The sequence below is a fragment of the Zonotrichia albicollis genome, chromosome 9 (genome assembly GCF_047830755.1).
Source record: "Zonotrichia albicollis isolate bZonAlb1 chromosome 9, bZonAlb1.hap1, whole genome shotgun sequence".
Taxonomy (NCBI): domain Eukaryota; kingdom Metazoa; phylum Chordata; class Aves; order Passeriformes; family Passerellidae; genus Zonotrichia; species Zonotrichia albicollis.
The window spans coordinates 26678511-26702494 of NC_133827.1; the positions used below are offsets into that span (position 1 = coordinate 26678511).

General features: G+C 42.1%; 1 protein-coding gene across 7 annotated transcripts; it reads left to right on the plus strand.

Moving 5' to 3' along the window:
- The first annotated feature begins 1581 nt into the window (after window positions 1-1581).
- On the plus strand, window positions 1582-23392 carry MFF (mitochondrial fission factor). 7 transcript variants are annotated; one of them, XM_014268687.3, is made up of 10 exons: window positions 1582-1745; window positions 6030-6247; window positions 7103-7275; window positions 8250-8338; window positions 11747-11821; window positions 14936-15094; window positions 17446-17463; window positions 20271-20333; window positions 22275-22359; window positions 22724-23392. In XM_014268687.3, the coding sequence occupies exons 2-10, from the start codon at window positions 6031-6033 to the stop codon at window positions 22853-22855; spliced, it is 1011 nt and encodes a 336-aa protein (XP_014124162.2). In that variant the 5' UTR covers window positions 1582-1745; window position 6030; the 3' UTR covers window positions 22856-23392. The 7 variants fall into 7 exon arrangements, with proteins under 7 accessions (XP_014124162.2, XP_005489360.2, XP_005489361.2 ...); XM_005489303.4 differs by lacking the exon at window positions 17446-17463; XM_005489304.4 differs by lacking the exon at window positions 11747-11821.
- The last annotated feature ends 592 nt before the right edge of the window (window positions 23393-23984 follow it).

The following is a 23984-nucleotide window of genomic DNA, read 5'->3' on the forward strand; positions in this document are numbered from 1 at the left end:
GGTGTTTGGCACGGAGTGTGCAGAAAGAAAAAGGCACAACCTAATATTATCAAGAGTTCAGCATGCAAATAAAGAAGACAAACCAGCAGAACTGTGTTGTATGCAACATGCTTAAGGATGGCCTTTTAAATCGCTGATCTGAAAATCAAGGATATCTGCAGCGAACTCTTCAAACTGTCAAAGAAAGTTACTTGTGCAAGGACCTGTACACAATGCAAAAAATGGAAAGAATATCTGAGAGGGGAAGCCTGATACAATTCTTTTTGAGCTGGGACAGAAGACAAAGGGGCAAGGACAGTTGTGACCCTCTAATGGTAATTTATAATGTGATACACTAGAAATCCCCACCAGAGCTTTTCTGGAGGATTTCCTGTCACTCAGAATGACTCAAGTGACTTGTCTGTGACCACTGAATTTATTAACAACAACCATACATTCGATGGAACAAAAGCAATCACAAAACTGATATCAACATACAGTTACATACAGGGAATTACAGGAGAGGAGCCATATTCCTAGTGCGCTTGAAGAACAGGTTTTTAGACAATAATTGCTTTGGCGTTTTCTTGTTTGTTTTTATTTTAAAGACTAAATCCTTTTGATAATTTACAAAATGTTAAAGAAGAGGTTAAATTGAGGACTCCACATACAGGATGATGAGGATTGCCAGGTAAGATGTGTTTGGGGCAGCTCATGTTTCAAGGCAGCTAAATATAATAGTAAATGTAAGATCTTAAGGCAACTACTCTATCATTCTCAATGTTAGACAACATTGGTTTAGTAGGAGATCATATTTCTGACCACTTGCCTATGTAAAACAGTGCTGTTGATATTTGTGAAGAGCTGAATTAGCAAGTTGCAAGCCCTTGATCAATACATGCTTCTGTGGTGGAACTGCTACACTTTCTGACCTCCAAAACATTGTAATCATAAAACCAAGGAGAGGGAAAGCTCTGAACCTGCTTCTTTTTAAAAAGTACCTCAAAGATTCAACAGCATCTTTCATTACATTTTCCTGTGTGGAGTTGGAAAATTGGGTTATGCCATGAAGCAGCAGCTGCTCCCGGGCTCTCTGAGAATCAGGAGGGGTCAGCTAATGGTGCCCCTTGGAAGGTTTGAGCTCTGCTGGGCAGAGCTGGCGTGCGCGCTGGGCGTCAGCGGGGCACGAACGGGACGGCTGTCACCCGCCTTTGGGGACAAATGCTCTGTGACAGGAACGGGGCGGCGATGGCTGTGGGCCGGGCAGGGCCGCGGGAGCTCAGAGCAGGGCACAGGCGGGGCTGCCCCGGAGCAGCGCTCAGGGACCTGCGCCCTGCAGCGCCCCGGCTCCTGCCCGTGCCGGAGCTCAGCGCACACCCGGACACGCACGGGGCACACGGCACCTCTCCGTGTGTGGGCACCGAGCGCGGCTCTCACGCTGGAACCCAGCCAGGGCAGGGCTGCGCCATCCCCGCCCGCCGGGGCCGCGCCGCGGGTCACCTTGCCGGGCGCCCCAACGCGCCTGCGCGGCACACGCTGCCCTCAGTAAAGATGGCTGCCCCTCCTCCTTCACACGTGAGGCACCGCCGAGAGCCGCTTCCGCCCGCCTCCAATCACGTGATGCGCGGCCCTTACGGACAGCCGATGGGGACACGCAAGCCGCGTTTGGCGGCTGACGCGCGGAGCCCGGTGCGGTGCCGCGGTGCCTGACGCGCTCCCGGCCGGGCCGGGCCGGCAGCGCTCCCCGGCTTCCTTCCGCCGCACGGGTGAGTACGGACCTCCGGGGCCTGGCGGCAGAGGCCCCAGTTCCGCTCGGAGGGCTCGGCCTGCCCGCGGGGCCGCAGTCGGCCCTTCGCCGCACTCGCAGCCGGAGCCCCTTCAGCCCGTGTGTCCCCCGCTCCCCGCGGCCGCGCGTCCGCTCAGCCCTGGCCCCCTCAGGGCCCGTCCCGCCCGCCAGCAGCGGTTCCGGGCTGCCAGCGCTGCCCCCGGCCCGGCCCGGCCCCTCGGGCTGTGCCCCGCGGCCCTGCCCGGTGCCGGGGTCGCTGCCGGGTCGCGTGGGAGCGTTCGGTAGCGGGACAGGGCACAGCCTGTGCCGGGGCTCCGCCCGCTCGGGGACACCGGGGCCGCGAGCTCCTCAATTGCCCCGGACGTTATCGGCTGAGCCGCCCTGACCCCCCATGAAGGGAAGGAAGCACCTGCACCCCCTCTATTTCCGAATGCTTTTAGTGCCGCCACAGCACAGTGGATAGTTAGTGTTCCAGAAAAATGGTTGTCAGAGCGATGTTTTTCTTCTAACGTTCTCCAGCATTTTTTTCTTATTAAAAAAAAAATTAAGTATTTTGTGTTAAAGCATTCTGCTGGAGTAAACCAGCTTGAAAGAACAGAGTCTTTAGTGGTTTGTGGTCATACAGCCTTGCCCGTGTGTCCCAGGTGCATTTTGTTGATGTCATCCCAGTGCTGCGGAGAGGGGCCCGAGCATTGTTTAAGTTCAGCGCCTGTAACTGAGCTCTGCAGAGCAGCTTTCAGTTTAGCCTGGCCCTGGTGCTCCTTTCCCTCAGATTGTTCCATTTGTCCTTTTTTAGTTCCCGGTCTCTCTGATCTGTATTCAGTTACAGCGCCCCAGAATAAGGTCTTTTGGGTCCTTAATTCGCATCCTCAACTTTGCTCTGAGTCTTCCTCTTCCCCCTTTTCCTCGTCCAAGGATAACTGGGTGTTTGCCAAGGGAACACTTTGTATCTTATGTGCACGTGAACAGAGGATCTGTGAAGTAGCCACATCAGGAACAAACAGTAATGGAGCTGGAGAAGCTACAGTTTGGTGTGGGTGGTAAAACCTCGCTGAGCTCCGTGCTGTCAGAACTATACTGTTACCAGAGCTCCTCTTCTTGTATCTGGGGCTCCACACTGTGCAGAGCATTTGCAGTTGCAGCACAGATATGGCCAATGCCTGATTATGGCCAAAATGCTGCCAGACAGTCGTCCCTCACATTGGTATGCATTGCTTCAGCCTCATCTCTTCTGTTCTTGTTTAGGAGAGGGAGGTTCTTCTGTGCCTTTCTGAACATGTAGTTCACTATTAATAACCTTTTTTTTCCTCTCTTGCCTTATCATCCTCTGGATTTTTCCTTTCTTTTTTTCTTTCATTAAATGCGCTTGATGCTCATTTGCACATCAGCCATTTTCTATTTATCCTGTATTTGTGATTGGATTTTTATTGTCTTATCATTCTCAGACTTCTATTATCATGCCTTTTTAAGAGGTACTTAGTTCTGTAAATATCAATTTTAAAATCCTCAGTCTCCTGATTTATTATTAATGCTTTCTGTAAAATGCTTTGTATAACAAGGACATTGCAGAAAACATAACTTTGTTCAGAAGCTTTGTTAAGATGTTTTATTTGTTGCTGAGATCTCATTGTTTCTGTTCTGCTGGTCTCCTGTAAAAAGGGGTAAAATTTGAAATCACTTTGATAGCAAATCCAGTTCTCCAGTTCTCTGGCACAAAGTAGAGGAGAGTAGGAAGATATTGAGGTTTTGCATCTGTAGGGCCTTGGCAAGCACTGCTAAACCCACACAGTGCTATTTGGTTTATAAATACTTTCTGCTGCTCTCTGGCTTTGTGTAGGTTTTGCCTTGCAGCTGGAAAGCAGTTGTTGTGCAAGCAGACTTGTGTCCAAAAGCCTCACCAAGCTGTGGTGGAAACACTGCTGCAGGGCAGGGATACTGGATCCCTAAACTTGGAGCCAGCCAGGTGTTTCCAAATGAGAGTGAAGCAGGGAAACACCTTTTGTCACACGTGAGCAATAAGTGTGCCTAAAGCTGCTGCCAGTTGATACTCTGGGTACTGGAAGTTCTTAAAATTTGGTCTCTCTGTTGACATTAGGATTTTTATGAGATTGGGAAATGCTTCACTGATCACAGACAGTGTTTGAAATGAAAGGCGCCTTTTGGAATTTAGAAATTTCAGATGGCTGTGTATTTTGTTCATGTCACTGGCTGATCAAGCCAATGTCTTGCAAGAGGTGCAAATCCAGTCTGTAAAATCAAAGGGCAGGAATGAAAAAAACTCCATGTGAAAAGGTTAACGTTTTGGAAGTGGCAGATGCTTAAGCACCTCTTGAACTGCTATAAAGTGTTTATTCCTAATTAAATGGGTTGTTTCACTTTCTTTCACTTGATAAAAACTGTGATAATTAATAATGTGCAGCACTTCAAGTATTTCCTTTAAAACTAATTTTTTTAAAGTTAACATAGACCTTTTTTAAGGTTACACAGTGATCTTTAGCCTGCTCCCTGATCACCTGTTCTCCTACTGTGCTGCAGTGACACTTGGAGATTATTGAGATGCTTTATGTGATGTGTGGTGATGGGGAGCCTTGCAAATAACACTGAGACTCACAGGACGGACTGCCAGGTGATCACACTCAGTGTGTGTGCAGTCGTGTGTTACACAGTCCAGATCCTTCTCTGTGCTTCTCTCCTTTGCCTGAGGGTTCTTCAAGGTTTTACTGGTAAATGTGGAAGAATTGCTTGTGGGATGGTGGGAGGGAGGGTTTGGGCTGGCTCACCTGCCCAGGGCTGCTCTGCACTGAGGCCTCTGTGCTCTGCACGTTCAGCTCAGCAGCGCACACACAGCGACAGGCGTGGCCTTGAGCCAAAAATAGTAAAGGAATGTAGCTGCAATTTTAGTGGCAAACCCTGCCTTTTTGCCAGGATGGGTTACTTCATTCAGGGACCTACTTAAGTAACACCACTCATAGATTTTGTGCTAGACTAAGCCATGCTTTGCATAGGCAGGTTTGCCAATGTAAGCCATATCTACATGTTGTGTATGTATATATATGTCTAGAAACTTTGTTTTCATATTCTAACCCTAAAAAAACATCATTGCAATGTGAGCTGCTGACAAGCTCCCCAGCTGTTGCCTGGATGAAAAGTTTCCCACAGCCAGTTCTTGCAGCTCAGTGTTTCCTTTGGGAACCCCTTTCCAGCCCCATCCAAATGCAGCTTCAGGGTGTCTGGAAACCAAGCCCACAGCCATTATCTGGGTCTGAGCCATCAGCAAGGTGCCCATGCAATCAGCTCCTCCCAGCTGTCCGAGGTCCCTTTCCAGCCACCCCCAAGCACAGCTCTAGGATTTCTTTTTCTCTCGATCCTAAATCTAGCTTCAGACCCCCAGTTAGATTGGTCTTTGACACAACTCCCAGCAATTGCATTGGTAAGTCTCTCACAGCCCAGTTTCTAGGGAACTCATCCACTGCTTCATTGGAAATTCCACTGCTTTTCTAGGAAAATGGATATATAAAGTATTGGCAAATGCTTTTAAGTTTAAATAAAGTCTTGTTCTTTCTCCTCCTCATCTTGTATCAGTTCCACAATAGTAAGATGTTAATTTAGAGAAAAATATAGAAGTGAGAAGTTTAAAGAATTGCTGCACTTGGGAAGGGTTATGAATATTCTCAGTTTTCAAGCTGATTTGACAGGCTGTTGATAAGGAACTTTGTCCTTGTAAGATCTGGGTGACTGACAGTGAGCAGGAGGCTCCTGCCCAGGCTGAGTCCTTTCTGTCTTCCCATGCCTCAACATGCAGTTTTGTGAGACTTCAGCCATTTTCTCAACCACAAGTATGCTGGATTTCTGTAAATGCAAATCAGTAATTTAGATTTCTCACCAATCCTGAATAGATTTCCTACCAATCCTACCGATTCTTTGATGTGTTTGTTTATGTTTCTATTTCTGTCAGCCAGTGCAGGAATAGTACCTTGCCTGCAGAATTTCCAGGTTGGTTTGTTTTTGCTTTTTATTTGTCATGGCTCAATTTGAGAACCCTCAATTTGAGCATTGTCTACAGCATCACTTTGTTCTTCTTTCATTGCCTGCGCCTCTCAGCACTTTGTGACTACGCCTCCTATGAATTTCACTGCGCAGTTTGCTCCTTTAAATGAGACCCTTCAGTTCTGATCTCCCCCTTCCCTGGTGCCCTGAGCACAGCACCTCCTGTCCCCCTGCTGCTGGGTGCGCGTCCCTGTGCCAGCGCTGCGTTGCCTTGCAGGATGAGCGGGGCGGCGTTCCCGTCGCCGGCTGCCGAGATGGCCGAGATGAACCGGCTGCAGTACGAGATGGAATACACCGAGGGCATCAGCCAGCGCATGAGGGTCCCCGAGAAGCTCAAGGTGGCTCCTCAAAACTCTGACCTGGACAAGAACAGCCTGGAAGGATTCCCAAATGCCAGTGTAACCATGCAGGTTCCAGAGCGGATTGTAGTGGCAGGTATGTCTGCATCGCACTCAGGTGAAAACTTGATTTAGTTCCCTTGATTTCTGGATGGAAAAGATATATACTGATAGGTGTTTTTTGAAAGAATAACCTGTAAAATGCTTTCTGGTGTTTAAATAGTTAAAGCTCTTTAACTTGGGAAGTTTTTTAAGGTCTGAAAATGTTTCATGAATAGTTTTGGTGTAGCTTATAATGGAGACAGTGATGAATTAATTATGAACAGAAGGTTTAATTGCTGATGTTTCATCTTACTAGGCTATTTTTGGAGAAAAAATTACTGTTTATTGATTTACACCCGATTTTTAGTAATTAACTGTAAGCTAAAGTAACTGTAACAAATTTTGGGGATGGACTTCATATTTGTCATGCAAAACGTATTTGATTTTAATTGGAGTGCTAATTTTGTTGATAATCTGTCTATTATGAGTGGACTTTATCAATATTAGTTTAGTATTTGTGGTCATGGGCTTTACAGTGACATATCCAGACCTGAGGAAAGTCTAACAAGTTTGCAAAATGTGTGACATGCATATATTTTATGCTTTGATGTCCCCAGTCAAAGACACTGATAGGACTGTGTCTTGAGTGCTCTTACTTGCATAACATTTTATGTGGTTCAGTGTTACTCAGGATCATTGTCCTCAGAGAAGCTGCTCAAATAAGTGTCAATGTGGTCTTCATGAGCACTTCAAGAGCAGTTTTTAACATATAAGGAGGTTAGAGGAGGTTAAACCTCATCATTTGGCATAGGCAGGAGAAGTTACTGCTATGATGTCCTTTTGAACTTTAGGCACAGGCCTTCAGGCCTCAGAACAATTTGCTTTCTGTTAACAATTGATGTTCTTGCAGGTAATAGTGAAGACATTCCATTTTCCAGACCAACAGACCTTGACATTCTTCAGTCTACTCCATTCAAACCACTGGCATTGAAAACTCCTCCCCGTGTTATTTCTCTTAGTGATCGACCGCTAGATTTTTTGGACCTAGAAAAACCTCCACAGCAGACACCTCAGAGTGAAGAGGCCAGTACTTATTTTGCTTTTTCCTTAGATAAGAAGCATTCTGCTAAAGAAAGTGAAATGACCAATGATTTTCTACTGTAGTGCAGATCAACCTGCTGCTGACATATGTTGGGAAAATACAAAAATATTTTTATTAGCACTATAGTAGTTCTGTTTAGACTTTGAAGTGGCAGATGGCCTGGAATTGCCATGCTCAGCAAGCTTACTCACTACTTACAAAAATAAGATCATAATTAGAACTATTCAAAATATTTCTAACAAAAAAATCCTTGTGATGAAGAGAAAGCTGTAAGGTTTTTTTGATTTATAAAGTATCAGAAAAATGTAAGATTCTTGTATATAGTTATACATTATAATGTATCTGGTTAACTTCTGGGCTTAGGACTTCATAGCCAGATGATATAACGCCACACAGAGTTGCTGAGTTTTAACAAAACTCTAAAAAAACAACTTCAAATAATGGTATAGCATTGGCATCCAGGTGAACAATGGCAACTGACACTTTAAAAACAGAAAATTATTTATGAGGCTGCATATTCTATAGGCTTTTAAAATAGAATAGAAATATATTTATCTCTGGTGGTGGGAAGTAATTCCAGAATGGGTAAGACTGGAAGGGACCACTGGAGTTGATATAGTCCAGCCTCCCTCAGCAGGGTCATCCTAGAGCATGTTACTCAGGATTGTGTCCAGGGGGCTTTGAGTATCTCCAGAGAATATTGGAAATTCTGTTGGTTCATAATTTTGACATCAGGTCACACGGATAGGTAACAGAAGGGTTGCTGTAAGTGTGGAGCTTGATTTTACACGTACCAGCATCACATCTGTCATCTGCTGTTTTCCCCCTAATCCCTGTGAAGCCCCTGGAAATGTGCCTTTGTGTGTGAGGGCAGATGTGGGTGACAGGCCTGCAGAGCACAGAGCTGTGTCCCGGAGCCCTCTGGCTGTGATGTGTCCTTTGCTCCCGGGTGCAGGTGCGCGCGGTGGGAAGGCTGAAGCGAGAGCGCTCCATGAGCGAGAACGCCACGCGGCAGAACGGGCAGCTGGCCCGCAACGACTCCATGTGAGTGCAGTCCTGCAGGGCCCCTGCTGCCCCTCTGGGACACCCACCCTCCTTCCTCACCTCCTCCTTACTGCTTTGCCCAGCTCATGTTTTCTGTGTTGTGCCAAGAACATCATTTAACTATTATAACACCAGCCTTTTTCTTCTCTTCTACGGGTTTTGTTTAGGTAGGTGACTTCTTGCAGGGGATGGGTGGAAGTGTTTGTGGCTCACAGTTGGTTTCACCACTTACCAGGAATTGTTATTTCAGGAGATTTTTCAGTTTCTGAGTTGGTACAATATCTTTCCCCCCTGAATTTTCAGGAAATGGCATTCTTTGTGCATCAAAATGTTCCCAATTCTCCCACTGTTAATATTATAATGATTTTCATTCGTTGGAGAAGAAATATTTTTATTTCCTCATAAATATTAGAATAAGTAATTTTTCTGTGGTGTCACTGTACTACATTTATTGGAATCTGTGAGTATATACATCTTAATCTTTTCTGACCAAAATGGCAAGGAGCACTTAGAAATGGAAACTTCATCCATTGTTACCATCCAAGGCTGCAGTTCTTAGGGTGCCATCTGAAGACATATATGTCTGTAAATTTTTATTAGATATGATAGTCTTGGATTAATCATGCCTTATTCTGAGTGACAGCATCTTTCCACCTGGAAATAAGTGGTTTTGCAATATAACACTTAGGAATCTTTTATGTATGAATTTTAATACAGCTGCCATAAGGAATACTTGCCTTAGAAGAGCCTTTAAATTTAAGATTTGAAAGATGGGATTCATCTGTCCCAATGTAGACTGTATAACAATATTGCTAGTTCACCATCAAACTTAATTTTCAGAAACTAGAGGGAAATAAGTGCATAGCCTACTTAGGGTCTACCTATTTTTAGTCTAAAGTAGATCAAGTGAAGTATGCCCTAGAAATGCCTGTTTTCTTCTGTTGGCATCACGGGCACTAGGAGGTACTCTGTGTACCACATATCTGTCCACCTGTTAATTTGGCTACAATGAAATGTACTCTGATGCATGTTCCACACATGTTACACTTCTCCTTCTCTTCCAGATATTTATGGAAATATTGTTTCATATCTTCCGCTTCTTATTGGATCAGGCTTTGGGTTCATATAAGTTTATAGATTGCACATATCTAGGTGCTCAGGTCTGCAGAGTCACACACATTTATTGAGCTGGCAAAACTCAGATTCCCATCTTTAAGTGCCTGACCAGCTCAGTCTCTGGGTGTTCTATCAGCCTCCTCAGTGTCCAAGCTCCCTGTGGTGTCACTTACCCAGTAATGTCCCACTGGACTGCACACACTGTAATGTCACTTCAGAGTGGCTTTCTCTTGCCCATCTGGCAGTTTGGACATGGTACCTGCTGGAGTACCATGGTCTTCATGTGATGGGAGCTTCCTGTGGAAATATTTCTGCCTTTGATGCTGCCAGCTCTGCTTTGCCAGTCTTTGATGTATTGCACTTAAAAGGAAAAAACAGTTGGTAAAGAAATTCTTGCAATTTCTTAAAATTGCTTTATACTTGAACCCTGTGTTAGTTTAGTCTTCCAAAAGTCATGGGCCATGCCAGCCATCTGAGAAAACAGTAAGATCAGCTCTGCCTGTAGTTGCTGTCAGATTTCTCGCGTGTCTGGACTTATTGAATTGGAAAATCCTAAATCTGTAAAATTTGCTGTCCTGTGCTTTGCTGTCACTCAGTAGTTATATATAGAATTACTGGGTTTACATGGTCTGAATGTTATTTGCTGTCACGGTATTTTCATCTTCTATCAATCCTTCAGAGGCTCAGCAATACAATGGGCACCTGGAATCCTGTAAATTTAAAAAGCCTATGATGAAGGAAAATATGACTTGCAGCTGGCATGACTCAGTTTATCATTTACAAAATCCAGGAAATTATTACACACCTGGAGATTAGTTTTCCTCTCTTGATACCCACGCTAGTGCTTGATAAGGTCTGTCATATAAATCATAGTTCCAATGCCAAGCACCTTCTATTGTGTCTTTTTGATTGATCCAGGATCTCTTCTCTTGCTTGTAAGATAAATAACAGCTAGATGATATTGAGCCTTCAGATCTGTATTCTCTACTGCCCATGTGGAAGATATCCTTCTTCATTGCAGTATTCTGCGCTTCTGACCTGCAGATAATGTATTTTAGTAGAACTTCCTTTTTCTCTTGTCCTCCCAGGTGCCTGTTATCTTACGACAGAAGTTACGCTGTGTCTAATGCTAGATCATCTGCTTTGAAATCACAGTTTCTTTTTCTGTCACAATTGCTTCTTCTGATTCAATAGGATCCAAAGAAAGAAATCACTTTGAACATGCTCTGGCACTCTGATGCTGAGTCTGGCATTTCTTCCTCATCTGGGTTTTGTCACTCTCCAGGTGGAGAATGTGACTTTGTACCTGCCTACCTCTCAGGAGAATGTTTTAGGAATTCAGAGCCACGGTCACAGTGGAACCTGTGTGGCTTCCACAAATGCAGGAAGGCCAGGCCTTCTGTGCTTGGTGGAAAAGTAACCTCTTGGCTCTTGTTTCCTCACAGTTTAAGCCCTCAGGACATACAGTGTAAACTGAAAAAAAAAAAAACCCAAAAGTTTCATGTAAATCTATTATTTGTACTACAGTAAATGTTATTGTGTGGCTGTTGCCTCATTTATATCACCTTGGAATTCCTTTACCATTTGGAAATACTAGTTTTCCAGTTAATTACAGTTAATTACAAGAATACTAGCTGCTCCTGAAGTTCTTATATCCAGTGTTGTTGGCTGAAAAAAATATTTTTCTTCTTCACTAACAAATGCTGTGGTGCTCTACCTTGACAAAAATCAGCTCTTTGTTTTTGTGCTTTGGTTTGGTTCACATCTTCAAATAGAAGAGGAAGTCCATATGAACTGCTCAGATGCTGTGATGAGGATTGAAGAGGTGCTTGGAGCACTGTCTTTTAAAACCTTTGTTTTCAAAATATGATTACAGTTCTCAAGTTTTAGTCTAGGACACTGTTGTCCTCCTTGGACAGAATGTTCAGATGTACTGTGTGAAATTCCAAGGCTTGACTTAGAAAGTGACAAAACCAAACATTCTGGAATAGGTGGTGCAAGTGAGAGTTGGCTGGGCTCCCTGTCACAGTGTTCTTGACATGCACAAATAGTGGTTTCTCTTCCATTGTCTTTCTCTTCTTGTCATCCAGTGCGTGCAAAGACAGTTCTGAGGACTTTTTGGCAGCTGAGCTTCATTAAAGTCAGTAATTCTCTAATGCTCTTAGAAATCCTGGGACTAACAAGTACCTGCTGGTACAATAACTGTCTGTGTGGCAATAATGACAACTCTCTAAACTACAATCCCTCTTTTTCTAAGGATGCTTACTTAAGAGATTACAATTATTATTCAAGGTGGCACAGATCAGATACTGTCCCAAGAAATAAAATGCCACGGTTCCAGTCACCTCTTTCGGCTAAGGATTGCACGTAAGCCTGAACCTTCCCTGGTGTATGAAAAGCAAGAGTGTAAATAATTCTGTAGCTCTCTGCAGTACTAAACCTCTAGCTTAGAATATAAAATCTGAAACAGCTACACTGAATGTGTTGCTTCTAATTTTGCTTCAGGGTTTCTCAAACTTGGCCAAATTGTTTCCTTCTGTAAAGAGCACAGGGAAAAACACCTGACAGTCAATGAAAGGGAAATAAAATTTCAAATTATCTTTAACTTGTTTGACACTCTGTTCTTTGGCTAGTTTTGTATAGCTGGAGAAACAAAGCTTTTTGTTGGTCATTGCCAGCCAATGCTGAATGCAAGGATTCCACTTCTCTGCTGGAAGTCACCAAATCACCAAGCGTGCATGGAAAACTGGGCAGCACTTAATTTTCTTTTTGCTCCAGCCTTTTCCTTTGAATAACACATCTTTCTACAGAGTTCAATTTCACCGTTTGAGAAATTCTGTTCTTCTTGCAAGTCGTGGAGGAAAAGGTGATGGTGTGCATGTCTCTCTATGTGCTTGAATTCCAAGTAACTTTAATTAGTTCTCTGTTTACCTCTAATTTAATGCTACCAGAACTGCAAGTCAGAAAAATACCTGAAATAAAGCCTGAGTACACCACAAATGCTTTGAGGAGGTTTAGGGGAGATTGCTGCTAAGCTAAAACTGCATATAGCAACATGCTACTGTACTCTTTCATAGTCGTGTCTGTAATTTCATCCTGTCTGTTTTGGTTCCACGCTCTGGAATTGACTGGTGTCTGAAACCAGGGAGGTTACACTGGCTGGAGCTATATATAAGGAATTATTTTCGGAGATGAGAAACAAAATTATACCTACAACTAGGACCATTTCACTGGAAATGGAGTGAGGAAGGGGGGATAGCCACAATGTCTAATGATAAGTGCTTACATTACATATTAGAGAGTTTTCTTATGGCAGAGATTTTTTTTCTCTTATGTTATCTGGGCTGATTTGTATCAGGTAATTGCTTCATAATATTTCTTCTCCATGGTCTCTGACATAGTCCAAAAGACTGCCAGATGCTTACAGGACAGCAATTTCAAATCCTAAAAAAGCAAAATTTTCAGAAGAAAAATTTTGCTTCTCTCTCCAACCCCCAGTCATGGCCTTTGTGCCCTTCATAGAACTATTCTTGTTTCTGATTTTTTCCTTATGATATAACTTTGAATTTAATCAGCACATGTAACTTAATGCTAAAGAATTCTGTACAGTTTTAGTTAAAACTGGGGTTTTTTTGGGTTTGCTTTTATAATTTATTAGGATCTTTTTAGTATGTACAGAAATCTTTGTATGCAAAAATCATTACTATAGTATTTATACTAATACCATTCTGGACAACAGGAATTCCACAATTTTTTCTGTTTTGTAATATGTTTAAATATTATTTGCTGCATTTTTTTATTAAGTTGTCTTTTACCCTATTCTGCACATCTCTGAAGTGATGTACAGGAGAAATTAGTTTTAATGCAAAATATACTGTGATTTCAAGCCTTAACTCTTCCCTCATTTGCCTCAATCCAGCAAATCCACAAGAAGTAAAAATTCTGATAAGTTCATTTTAATGGCAATATTTCGAACTTGCCCCTGCTGCTTGATATTTTTCAGCTGAATATTGGCATTTCTAGTGCAGTTCCATAGTAAAACGTGTGGGTGTGACCACTACTATTGATTACAAAATAGAAGTCATCATAAATATAGAAGAAAGGTGGATTCTACAAGTGTGGGAGAACAATAAAAGCTGTAAGGAAGCAACCAGATATTTACTGCAATGTAATCTGTGGCAGCCTGAGAAGCTGCCTGCCCCTGAGGTAACAATGACCAGTATCAGCCAAGCCCTGGTGCTGCAGTCTGTGGGTGTCCCCTGGGGCCCAGGATGGCTGAGCTCTGCTGTGGCAGAGGTGACATTCCTGTCACATTCTTTGATTCAGTCTGTTCAGTGGAGTTTTCTGTCCTGCTCACTTTTGTGATCTTGCTGCCAGCCACGTGCAGAGCAGCTCTGTTCAAAGTAAGAGTAGCCACAGAATTCTGACCCAGCTAGAGATTAGCCAAATACCAAACCAACTTCCAAGTACTCAGCATTAATATTTTATTAAAAAGCCAAAGTCAAAAAGATTGACATTTTAAGTCCAAAGCTGTTGTAGCAAAGCAAAGTGGCAAGGAAATGTGTTGAATTATGGGTGCTAATCTTGGAATAAAAACTAACCCAAGATTTAAAGGGTACAGTGGCTTGCACTTGGTTTGCATGTGTGTTAATATTTACATTAAATTAACACTAATTAATTCCTACTAAAAAAGCATCTCACCTCTAATAAAGTTTCCAGATTAAAAAAAAATCTTGCTGTGTACAGGAAAAGTGAATAAAGTCACTTTGAATGTAAAGAAACATAAGCAAATCGTGGGCAGCTTATCAAAGCTATTTTCTCTCTGATATAATCCAGTTTGATATAATCCAAATGGCCATGGTTGAAGTCCAGTCCTGCATATTTTAAATAATATTTTTTGCATCATAGTCAACATGTTAGATCATGTAATTCATTGTCACTGGGATGTGAATTTTGTACTATTTTTAGAATGTGTTGCATTTTGCCTTTAAACTTGTTCATATGCAAATCAAAATACTGTCTTGATCACAGCTTCCAAAAAAAATTTTTGAAGGGGTTCTGTGTGAGATTGTCCTTATCAAAAAAGGCTTGTGTTTTGAAAAGAGATGACGTGTAGGATTTTCTTAAAATGCCAATGCTTGTAAAAACACTCCTCTGATTGATGTCAAGTGAGGACTTGAACACTGACTGCAGCAGGTACAGATTTAGCTGTACAAGCACTTTCTAGGACTAACTTGTATAACAGATCAAAACTGTGTCCTTATTACTACCTGTGTGTGTTTCTGGTGAACATATGTAAATGCAGCTCATAATCCCCACACTACTGGAATTTGGGAGTGTTACCTTACAGTGGTGGGAGAAGGGTAAACCAAAAGCAAGCAATAAGCATTTTGGAATGGGGTCTATCTGAAAAGCTTTTTTTTTTCATTTAAAATCTGACTCTAGTGTTTCTCTCTTCATTTACTATGCTTGTACAAACAGTGTGACCCCATCACTGCAACAGGCCCGTGTCTGTCCTCCCAATATGTTACCTGAAGATGGAATTAATCTTTACTCTGCTCGTGGCATTTTGTCGTTTATCCAGTCTTCCACTCGTAGGGCTTACCAGCAGGTCTTGGATGTGCTGGATGAAAACCGCAGGTGATTGGTTGTCACTGGTTCTGCCAGCTTCTGCTGCTTTGTTTTTCTTTTCTCCTTTTTAGTGGACTTTGGTTTCTGTTTACACAACAATGAGATGAAATTATTTGCTTTTGCTTTCCTTTGCTTTCAATATTCATAAGCAATTTAAATGTCCAAAATTCACATTTCAAAATGCTTCTGTTTCAAATACAGCATTGTTTTGGTTTCCTTCCAAATAAAAATCTTCATAGGAAGGGTTAGCCTGTGGCTGCAAGGGGTTTTGCTGGTCCAAGATTATCAGTGTATTCTGCAATGAATACTTGACCCTGAGCCTGCAAATTTACAAGCCTTGTCTTCTGCTTCTCTGTTGGTGAGCAGGGGTGCAAATCAATAAGATTGGGTTGATGATGTCATGAAGCATTAAAAAATGTGCAGAAAGAGGGTAGAATATTAAAAGGCATTGTAGACTACTTGGATAATATGTCATGACTTGAAACTGTCATGGTTTATTTTGGGAATAATTCTCTCTGTTGGCCACATGACTGATGGTGGCCACCCTGGATGCTGAGAGCAGGAAGGGCAGGGGACACTGGGGATTTGGTTGCTGCTCTGATTATTGCTGTCTCTGATTTTATGGATTGCCTGACACTTGGAGAGTAATGAGCCAGAACAAGCCTCATGGTAATCCCTGTGTAGTTATTTCCATTCTCTTCAGTGGAATTTTACTCACTTGGTGTATCCTTAGACTGTCTGGATTTGGGATTTGGAAGCGTTCCAAGAACAGCATGTTTAATACTATAGAAACATTCCTAAAGACTAACAATGGCAATATTCATTTACTAAAAGCAATTTCCAGGCTAGTTGTATGCCAGCACAGAAGTTCAGGTAACAATTGCACACAGCCTCCAGTGTAGGGCTAGCTCAGACCCCCAGGGATTGCCAGGAGGTGGAATTAGTGGAAATAATTGGGAAGATCACTGGGAGGAACTGCTCATTTCTCCTGCAGCCCTTCAGTGTGGCCTGTGCTAGCAAGTTCTTTGAAATTTGCCATGTGCCTCTGCTATCTTATCTTAGCAGCACACTTACTGTGTGTAGTGTGAAGTTTAAATTATTTGCTCTCTAGTTGTTTTGGTAGTGAAATGTGACTATCAAGCCAATCTTACTGTGAATGTCTGTGTGTTTGCAGTCACTTTCCAAACTGGCACCTCCTGTAGCTCACCATGTTTGCTGACCTGACAATATATTGATGCCCATATTAACATTCCTGAATTGCAAAGAACTTCAGTATTTTTGGCCTTTGTGTTCTTAAACTGGGACTCAGAAAAACAAGCAAAATCAGCTGCACAGAGTCCCTTGAAATACTGCGGGTTGGGTGCTTAACTAATGAATTATTTAATCCTGTGAAATGCCAGGCTGTAGCTGTTAAAATTTTGATGCCTATCTATCAACAGTTGGGCATCAGTACTTTTTCCCCCTTATCAACATTAAAATTATACAATTATAAATTTGTTTTGCCAAATTAAAGCTCCCAGATAAGAAGAAATTGTACTGTCTATGAACAGTAGCACTTAAGGATCCTGTGCCAAGAGTCCTTGTTAAAATATAGATTGGAACTGTAGCCCTTTTCCCAGTCTGCTGTGAAGCTAACAGGTTTTATTCCTGGCTTCTCTTATGCATGCTCTTGCCTGTGTTTTCTTGGATTCTGGAAAACAAATCCATATACATACACTTTCAACTTAGTTCAATTATCAGAAAAATTCTAGGATTCCGAATACTTGAAAAGCTGCAATTAGACTCATCCTGGTTTGAGTTAATTTTTGAGATGTTCTTACTAACCTTCCTAGAAGGAATGGGAAACCTGCTTCTAGTCACCTATGAATAAATAGGTGCTAAAATAATGAACTTTGCAATAAGGTGAAAGTGTATTCTTTGTGGCTGGGTGTTTGCACACCCACCATTACAGCTGGCGTGGGAATGTGAAATTTGGATGATCCACTTGCATGGTTGCAAAATATTATTCATTTTAAATTGCTCTAAACCTGCACTCTGTTCTTTTGCTCTGTGTAATGTGTTTTCTTTCTCCAAGCCTTACCTATTTTAACATTTTATGCTTAATACTTGAAGAGATCTTTTAAAGCTAACAAGATCTGGCTGTGTGTTACTCATTGGAAATATTTTTAACTTGTTTTATAGCTTGTCTTTTCCCACCCCCCCCAAACATTTTCCAATCTACTAAAACTGCTAACGGTAGGTGCTGATGGTACTGCTGCAGATAATGAGTTATGCCTAGCTCAGCCAGCACTGCTCACATAAAGGATTATTTAAATGAGCTACAATTTAATGATCACTGTTTACTCTTGCATTTCCTTCAGCTTGGACAAGGACAATAGGTCAGTTTTGGTTTCTAGTTCTAACCATTTTTCTGTTTCAATTTCTGTGGCGTGACTGTAGGACCTACCCCTAGTGTCCTTTAAAGACTGATCTCTTATGCTGTAGGCAGCAGAAGAAAATCTGAAAACAAACCAGCCAAACAAACAAGCCCCCCAAAACCCCTATGCATTTAAGGAGATTTTAGTGATGTCTTAAATGCAGGAAAAAGAGACAATTTCATATCTGCATAGACTTGTTTTGAAATCTGTACTTTATCTAAACTGACTCATCTCTTGTGTCAGTACATTTTATTTAGGAGGAAAGAGTATGGCAATTTATGATTTCTTTTCTTTAGGATAGTCCTTTTTTAAAAAAAACACTATCCTTTTAAAATGCCAAACTTCACCCACATAGTCACATCCTGAGATTTTATAAGATCATTTTCATATTGAGAAAGTTAAAGATTGTAGAAATAAAATGGGAAGCGAGTTATGACCATCAAAGAGGGCCACACTTGACTCTGGCCTGGGGTAATGATGGTTCAGGAGATGAGGTTTGTCCCCCCCGGTTGTTTTCCTCCCAGACCATGTGTTTAGGGTTGCATCCTCACTGTGGAAGCAGCAGGAGACAGACAGGTTCAGCTGCTCCTTGCCTTACTGCCTGTTTTCCCACTGGTATTAAATTGTATTCCTGAGCATTTCCTTCAAGTTTGAGGTTGCTGCTGTGTTTGCAGGGAGTACACATGACCTTGGTGTTATGGCTTCTTCTGATCATGCACTAATGTTTAGGATGGAATTGACAGAAGTAGCCAGAAAATTCAGAGTTCTAATGTACGCTTATTTTTTAAAGGAGGCCATGCATTTAATGTCTTGCCTATATTATACTTGTACATTCTGTATTTGCCAAAAAACTTACTGCTAATTTGGGGGTAAAGTTCTCAGTTATGAGGCCACTGTGATCAATGTAATCAATTCTGTGTTGATATAAAAAAACCAAGCACGTAGAAGAGATGGGGCAATATTATGGTATTCCTTTTGGGTCCATCTGTAATGAAATAAAAAGTGACCTGTAAAGAAAAGGAAGAAATTACCTGCAGCATCTTAAGAGCCTGGCTGTGTTGGGAAGTAGGATCAAAGACTTCAGTTTGAGTTCCTGCCTTGCACAGGTCTCAGAGTGCTCTGGGTTTGCGCCTTGCTGTCGTCCTCAGCTGTCTCCAAGCCTGTGGCTTTCCTTGGGAAGGATAGTTGTCAATTAGGATTGATAAATTCTACAACAGCTGTAAAACTTTGTTTACCAAAAGATAGCACAGAAGTTGAATTTAGAGAGCACTTGAGACTGTTGTTCTCCTTACACAGAATCCAAATGTCCTGTGTCAGATGGTGTGGGCAGTGCCTGCTGGGTACTGGCTCTGGCATTCACATATCTGCCAGTTAGTTACAGGTGACTGAAGTTCTCAGAGAAATTCTGTGGCCTTCTCCTTGGCTGCTCTTTGTTCAATTTCTTACACTGTCTCAAAGTATTTAGTTGTGGCATCTGTCAGAGAAGATTTTAGACCAGCTGAATTATTCCTCTGGTTATGAATAGGTTTTTTTGGATAACTTTTGCAAGACCTTGTACATTTAGGTAAGAACATTCATACATTGCATGTATCAGAAATGGGGCTTTGTGTTTTGTAAAACAAATCATGCTGGCCTAAGTGCTAGAAAGGAGAAGTTTTATGCACTTCTGGTGCTAACTAGACTAGGACCTGGTCCCAATAAATAGTTAGGTAGCAGAGTTTGCCAAGGCTCCTAGATCCTGATCTTTTGAAGTGAACCTGGTGGCTGTGATATTTTTGCATGGTTCTGGCTGGTCTCAGATCTCCCAGCCACCGTGGCACCAAAGCTCTGCCTCCTACATGGACCTGCTGTAAAGATTTTCATACCTAGCTTGTCTTTTTTATAGCCTGCAGTACATGTGGGTTAAATGCATGGTACAAGTATCTCCAGTTGGCATTGGGAAAATGAAGGCGATTGAGATTTCAGGCTCCTGCAGCTGTTGCACACCTGTGGTGTGGAACCCAATGCCTCATTACAGAGGCACTGGAAACAAGAGTGCCAGCTTGTCAGAGGGTGCTGCTGCTGAGCTGCAATACAGCAACTTCTCCTTGCAAACTCCATGTATATTAGAAAGTTGCAGCAGTTAAAAAAGCTCTACCTTTTCTTCCTCCCTGCCCAGAAAAAAAAAGGGAGAAGAGCAGCACTTGTAAGGATGTTCAGGAGATGTGCTTGAAGGCTGTAGTCACTTCCTGGACAGATCTCCCTCTCTCCAGGTTATACATGGCCCTTAGGCTGCCAGCTCAGGTTTCTGAATTACATCTAGCATAGATGAATGCAGGAAATACAAATCTCCCCTTTCCCTGCAGGGAGCAGAGGGTGATTAAAAGGGCTTTTATAATTACATCTAGTACATTTATTGATTTCCTGTTATTGTTAGATTTGGGGGGGTAATTTTTTTTTTTTAACCTGAAGTTCCCCATATTTATTTTTTAAGGCTAAATTTCTATTCCACCTGTTTGTCTTCTGTAAATCAAGCTTCTCCAAATCTGCTTCATCAAAAATTTGCTTATGTGTCTTAGCTGCAAAAACATTCAGTGTTGATTAAATTTGAATGAGAGAAATATGAAAGCGCAATTTACAACCAAATAAACTGTAGAAGTTATATTGAAATATAAAGTATATCTGGAAGTATTTTGATGTTCCTTTGATCTTTGTGTTTTACATCTTATCTCTTGTTTGTCATTTCCTGTTTCTGTCTTGTGCTTTCACTCTACAAAATCCTGCTGTAGGCCAATGTTACGTGGTGGGTCAGCTGGTACCACCTCCTCTAACCCTCATCATGACAACACCAGGTAAAGAGCATTTTTTTGTTAGTCATGATCCACTAATTCTAAAATTCAGATTTCTATTTCTCTCTTCTCAGCAATGTTATTTTAAAGCACAGTGCTCATTTTTATGCTGCCTCTCAACTCTTGAGGTATTTCAGGACTTCATTCCTTCCCCATCCAAGTCACCTGCAAGATCTCAGTTGTTTGGTAGATACAATGTGCTCAGAACTCTGCCTCAGATTAATGCCTGGGGGGAGGCTCTTACATTACATGAGCTGTATAGTTCAAGTATTTGCTATTTCATAGGGAGCTTACTAGAAAATTTGGCCTTACCTCACCTAATTTGGAGGTGTTCTCAGCCTGTGATTGTTGGTTGTACCTGGAGGCCCCTTCACTGCCATTGTCTCGGCAGATTGACATCATTTCAGTGGAACTGGGTAAGAGATTGGCACCTAATCCCATGGTCAGGATGATGGGGAAAAACAGTCCTTTCACATCCATTTTTCCTGTTTGCCTTTCAGACTTCAGTGTTTTCATGGAAGTGGAGGTTAGATTTGGGTGTAAGTAGAAACTGGATTCAAACAGATGATTCTTCTCTAACTCAGGAATTCAGTTTCTGAAATGGTCTAAGAGTGATCTCAAGGGGTTTTTTGCTGGTAACCCTCTTGATTCAATACTTGGGAAGGTCTGGAAATTGTGGAGCAGCAGTCATACACTGTTATGTGAGCTGGGAGGGAGCCTTGTGCATCTCACTGAAATGCTGACCCTGCCTTTCCCAGGAGAGAGTGAGGGACAGCTGTGCTTTAGATCTGGTGGAATTTTCTACTTTTTTTTACCATGTACTGCTAACAAAAAAATAGCTGCAAAACACCCTTATCAGAAATCTCTTTGGTTTTCAGAGGGCATTCTAGAGAACTTTCAGGAAAGTGATGGGAGAACCTGCAAAGGCAAAAGTAGTTTCTGCACTTAAGGGCATTCTGCAAACTCCATGAATTCTACTCATATTCTTATTAGTTCGAGATTACTTGTCATTAAATACTTAATGTTCTTTTAGGTGTATTTGTTGATGGGAATTCAGTAGCCTTGACATTATTTTGCTCCATGTAAGCTGACTGCAGCAGTTGTATACAGGTCCTCATGAGAATGGAAGTCAGGGGGAGCTGATACTGGAAATGGAGGTTTTAAGACACAAAGTGAGAAGCTCAGGAGTAGGTGGAGGATCAGAAACTGCTTTACCTGTTTAGTTGTTGGAAATGAATCTGGTTAAGAGCTAGCACTTGTATGATCAAAATAAAAACCTGTAAAGACTTTCTGCCACTTTTGAACTGATAATAAATGTTTTTTATTTATTTAACTTGTCCTGGAGTTGGAATAATGCTCTTTCTGAATTGCTGCATTCAGAAAACTGAGTGCTCTGGGAGCAAACTTTCAAATGCACACAAAGTTCAGCAAGCAGTGAGTGACTCTGCACTGGGCTTTGTTTGCCAGATTCTCTGCCTAAAATACAGAGATTGATGTGACTGAGGTTCTTAATCTCGGTAAGTGTCCTCTTTGGATATTGAAGTAGGTACTGAGCATAAGACTTTGCAAGTCTAGTTATTTCTACTCTGGCCAGGTCTCTTGCAGCTTTGGCACTTTAGGTCAGGCAATGTTCATGTTTCATGAATCAGTTAACTGGAAATGGTCTTTTGAGGAACTGTGTCAGAAGGAAGTTTGTCTGTGTGGAGAATTTTACATGTGGAGAGCAATCAATCCGAATTTAGTCAACCACTAACCTACTTCATATCTCTTTGTGCTTTACTCAGTTAGGACCCTATTGAAATGCAATTCTGTAACAGCTGCAAAACAAGTTGTAATTCTTGTCTCCATCATCACCAAAATATAAATCTACTAGAATGTTGGTAAAATATGGTACTTGCTGATCTGCATGGCTGACATAGCTGAGCCCTGTCCTTCACTTGCTAGATACACTCTCTCCAGCTTCGAAACGACGCTCGAGGGAACCCCAGATGACATGACAGTCGTAGATGCTGCCTCCCTGAGAAGACAGGTATGTAAAACACAGTAGTGACAACATTAGCACAAAGCTGTAGTGGTAAAATGGGGAAGGTTTTCTCTATGACTACAAAGGTACCCCCAACAGGCAAGGCAAGGGCTCCTCTCTGTGCCCCTGCTGGACTGCCCTCACGTACCATGTCCTGTTCTGGGAGTCTGCAGAATCTGACTCTGTTTCTGTTCCTAAATAATAGGGACTGCAGGATCTGATCACTACTGATTGAAGAGAGAAGGTCAAATTATCAACTGTTTAACATCCATCCATCTGTTTGAGATACTAATTTTACATGGTTATTCAGAAGCTTCTAGAAAGTGTGGCAACTTGTAATGAAATAATGAAAGCCTTTATTTGTTTTTAGATAATCAAACTTAATCGCCGTCTCCAGCTCCTGGAAGAAGAGAACAAAGAGCGTGCTAAGAGGGAAATGATCATGTATTCCATTACTGTAGCTTTCTGGCTACTCAATAGCTGGCTTTGGTTTCGGCGCTAGACACAGCTCTCAGAAAGATTTACTAGCTGCAGACACAAACAATTTGCAAAATTCCTTGTTTGTTTCTGATTGTATGCTGTTTTATAATGAATACACTGGAAACTTCCACCACAGATAAAGGCTCTAGAATTGCAGTGTTAAAGGGACACCTTGTTCATTTATAACGTATTTAATAGATTTGCATTGCAAATGCTGCAGTATCCTCCTTTGCATGCTTCTGTGTAACATGGACCAGCCCATGGGGAATCTGCTTCATGCAATGTCAGTGCTCCAGGACTAACCACTGGAGGTTTTGTTGAGGAGAGAAGAGAACAAATGGAATGGGTTTGGAAAAAAAAAGAACAAAAAACAAAGGAATACGAAGTCATTTTTATTGTTCTGTTGTTAGATGCAATTAAACAATTGCACTAGTTTTCCTTTAGTCCAAGTAGTTTGAGGTGTGCCATAATCAAGGAGTGTGTCCTGTTTCATGAGTATGTTCTTTGTTTAAGTATATGTTCAGGTTGAATAATAAAACAAATTCTTTGCTAACATGCAGATTGTCCAGAAGTGTGTAATATGTATTTTTTTTAGGTTTAATTTGGCAGATGTTTTTCTATAAATTACATTTTTAAGCAAGTTAGTTTGTGAGTGATCAAAATATTATGGAGTACAAGATTTTGGTGTAGTATCTTTAATAAAACTCTCTCAAAAATGCCCAACCCCAAACCATTGTTTAATATCATTTGAAGATAATTTATTTGAGAATTTATGTGAACTCTTAGTCTTTGCTGTAAGTAGTTAGCTCCAAAGCAGCAGGTGGGCATGTGACAGCGCAGTGCAGGCTGCCACCCCTGGGGTTGTGGCACTCGCTGGTGTCAGGCTGTGTGCTGGGGATGGGGGCCCACCTGGGGTGCCCTGATCCCGGGGTCAGTTTAACCATCCCCTGCTCAGCCTCGGCCTGCTTTGGTCGGTGCTGTCACAGGGGTGACAGCTCCCTGCAGGCTGGTGGCTCCATGGCCCTGGCACGGCTGCAGCGGCCGCAGCTCCTTCCCCAGAGCGTACAGAGCAACTCAGCGTGCCCGTGTGCCAGAAACCGGCAGTGACACCTCAGCGCTGCTCCAGAGGGAGCCTTCCTTCCTCAGCACAG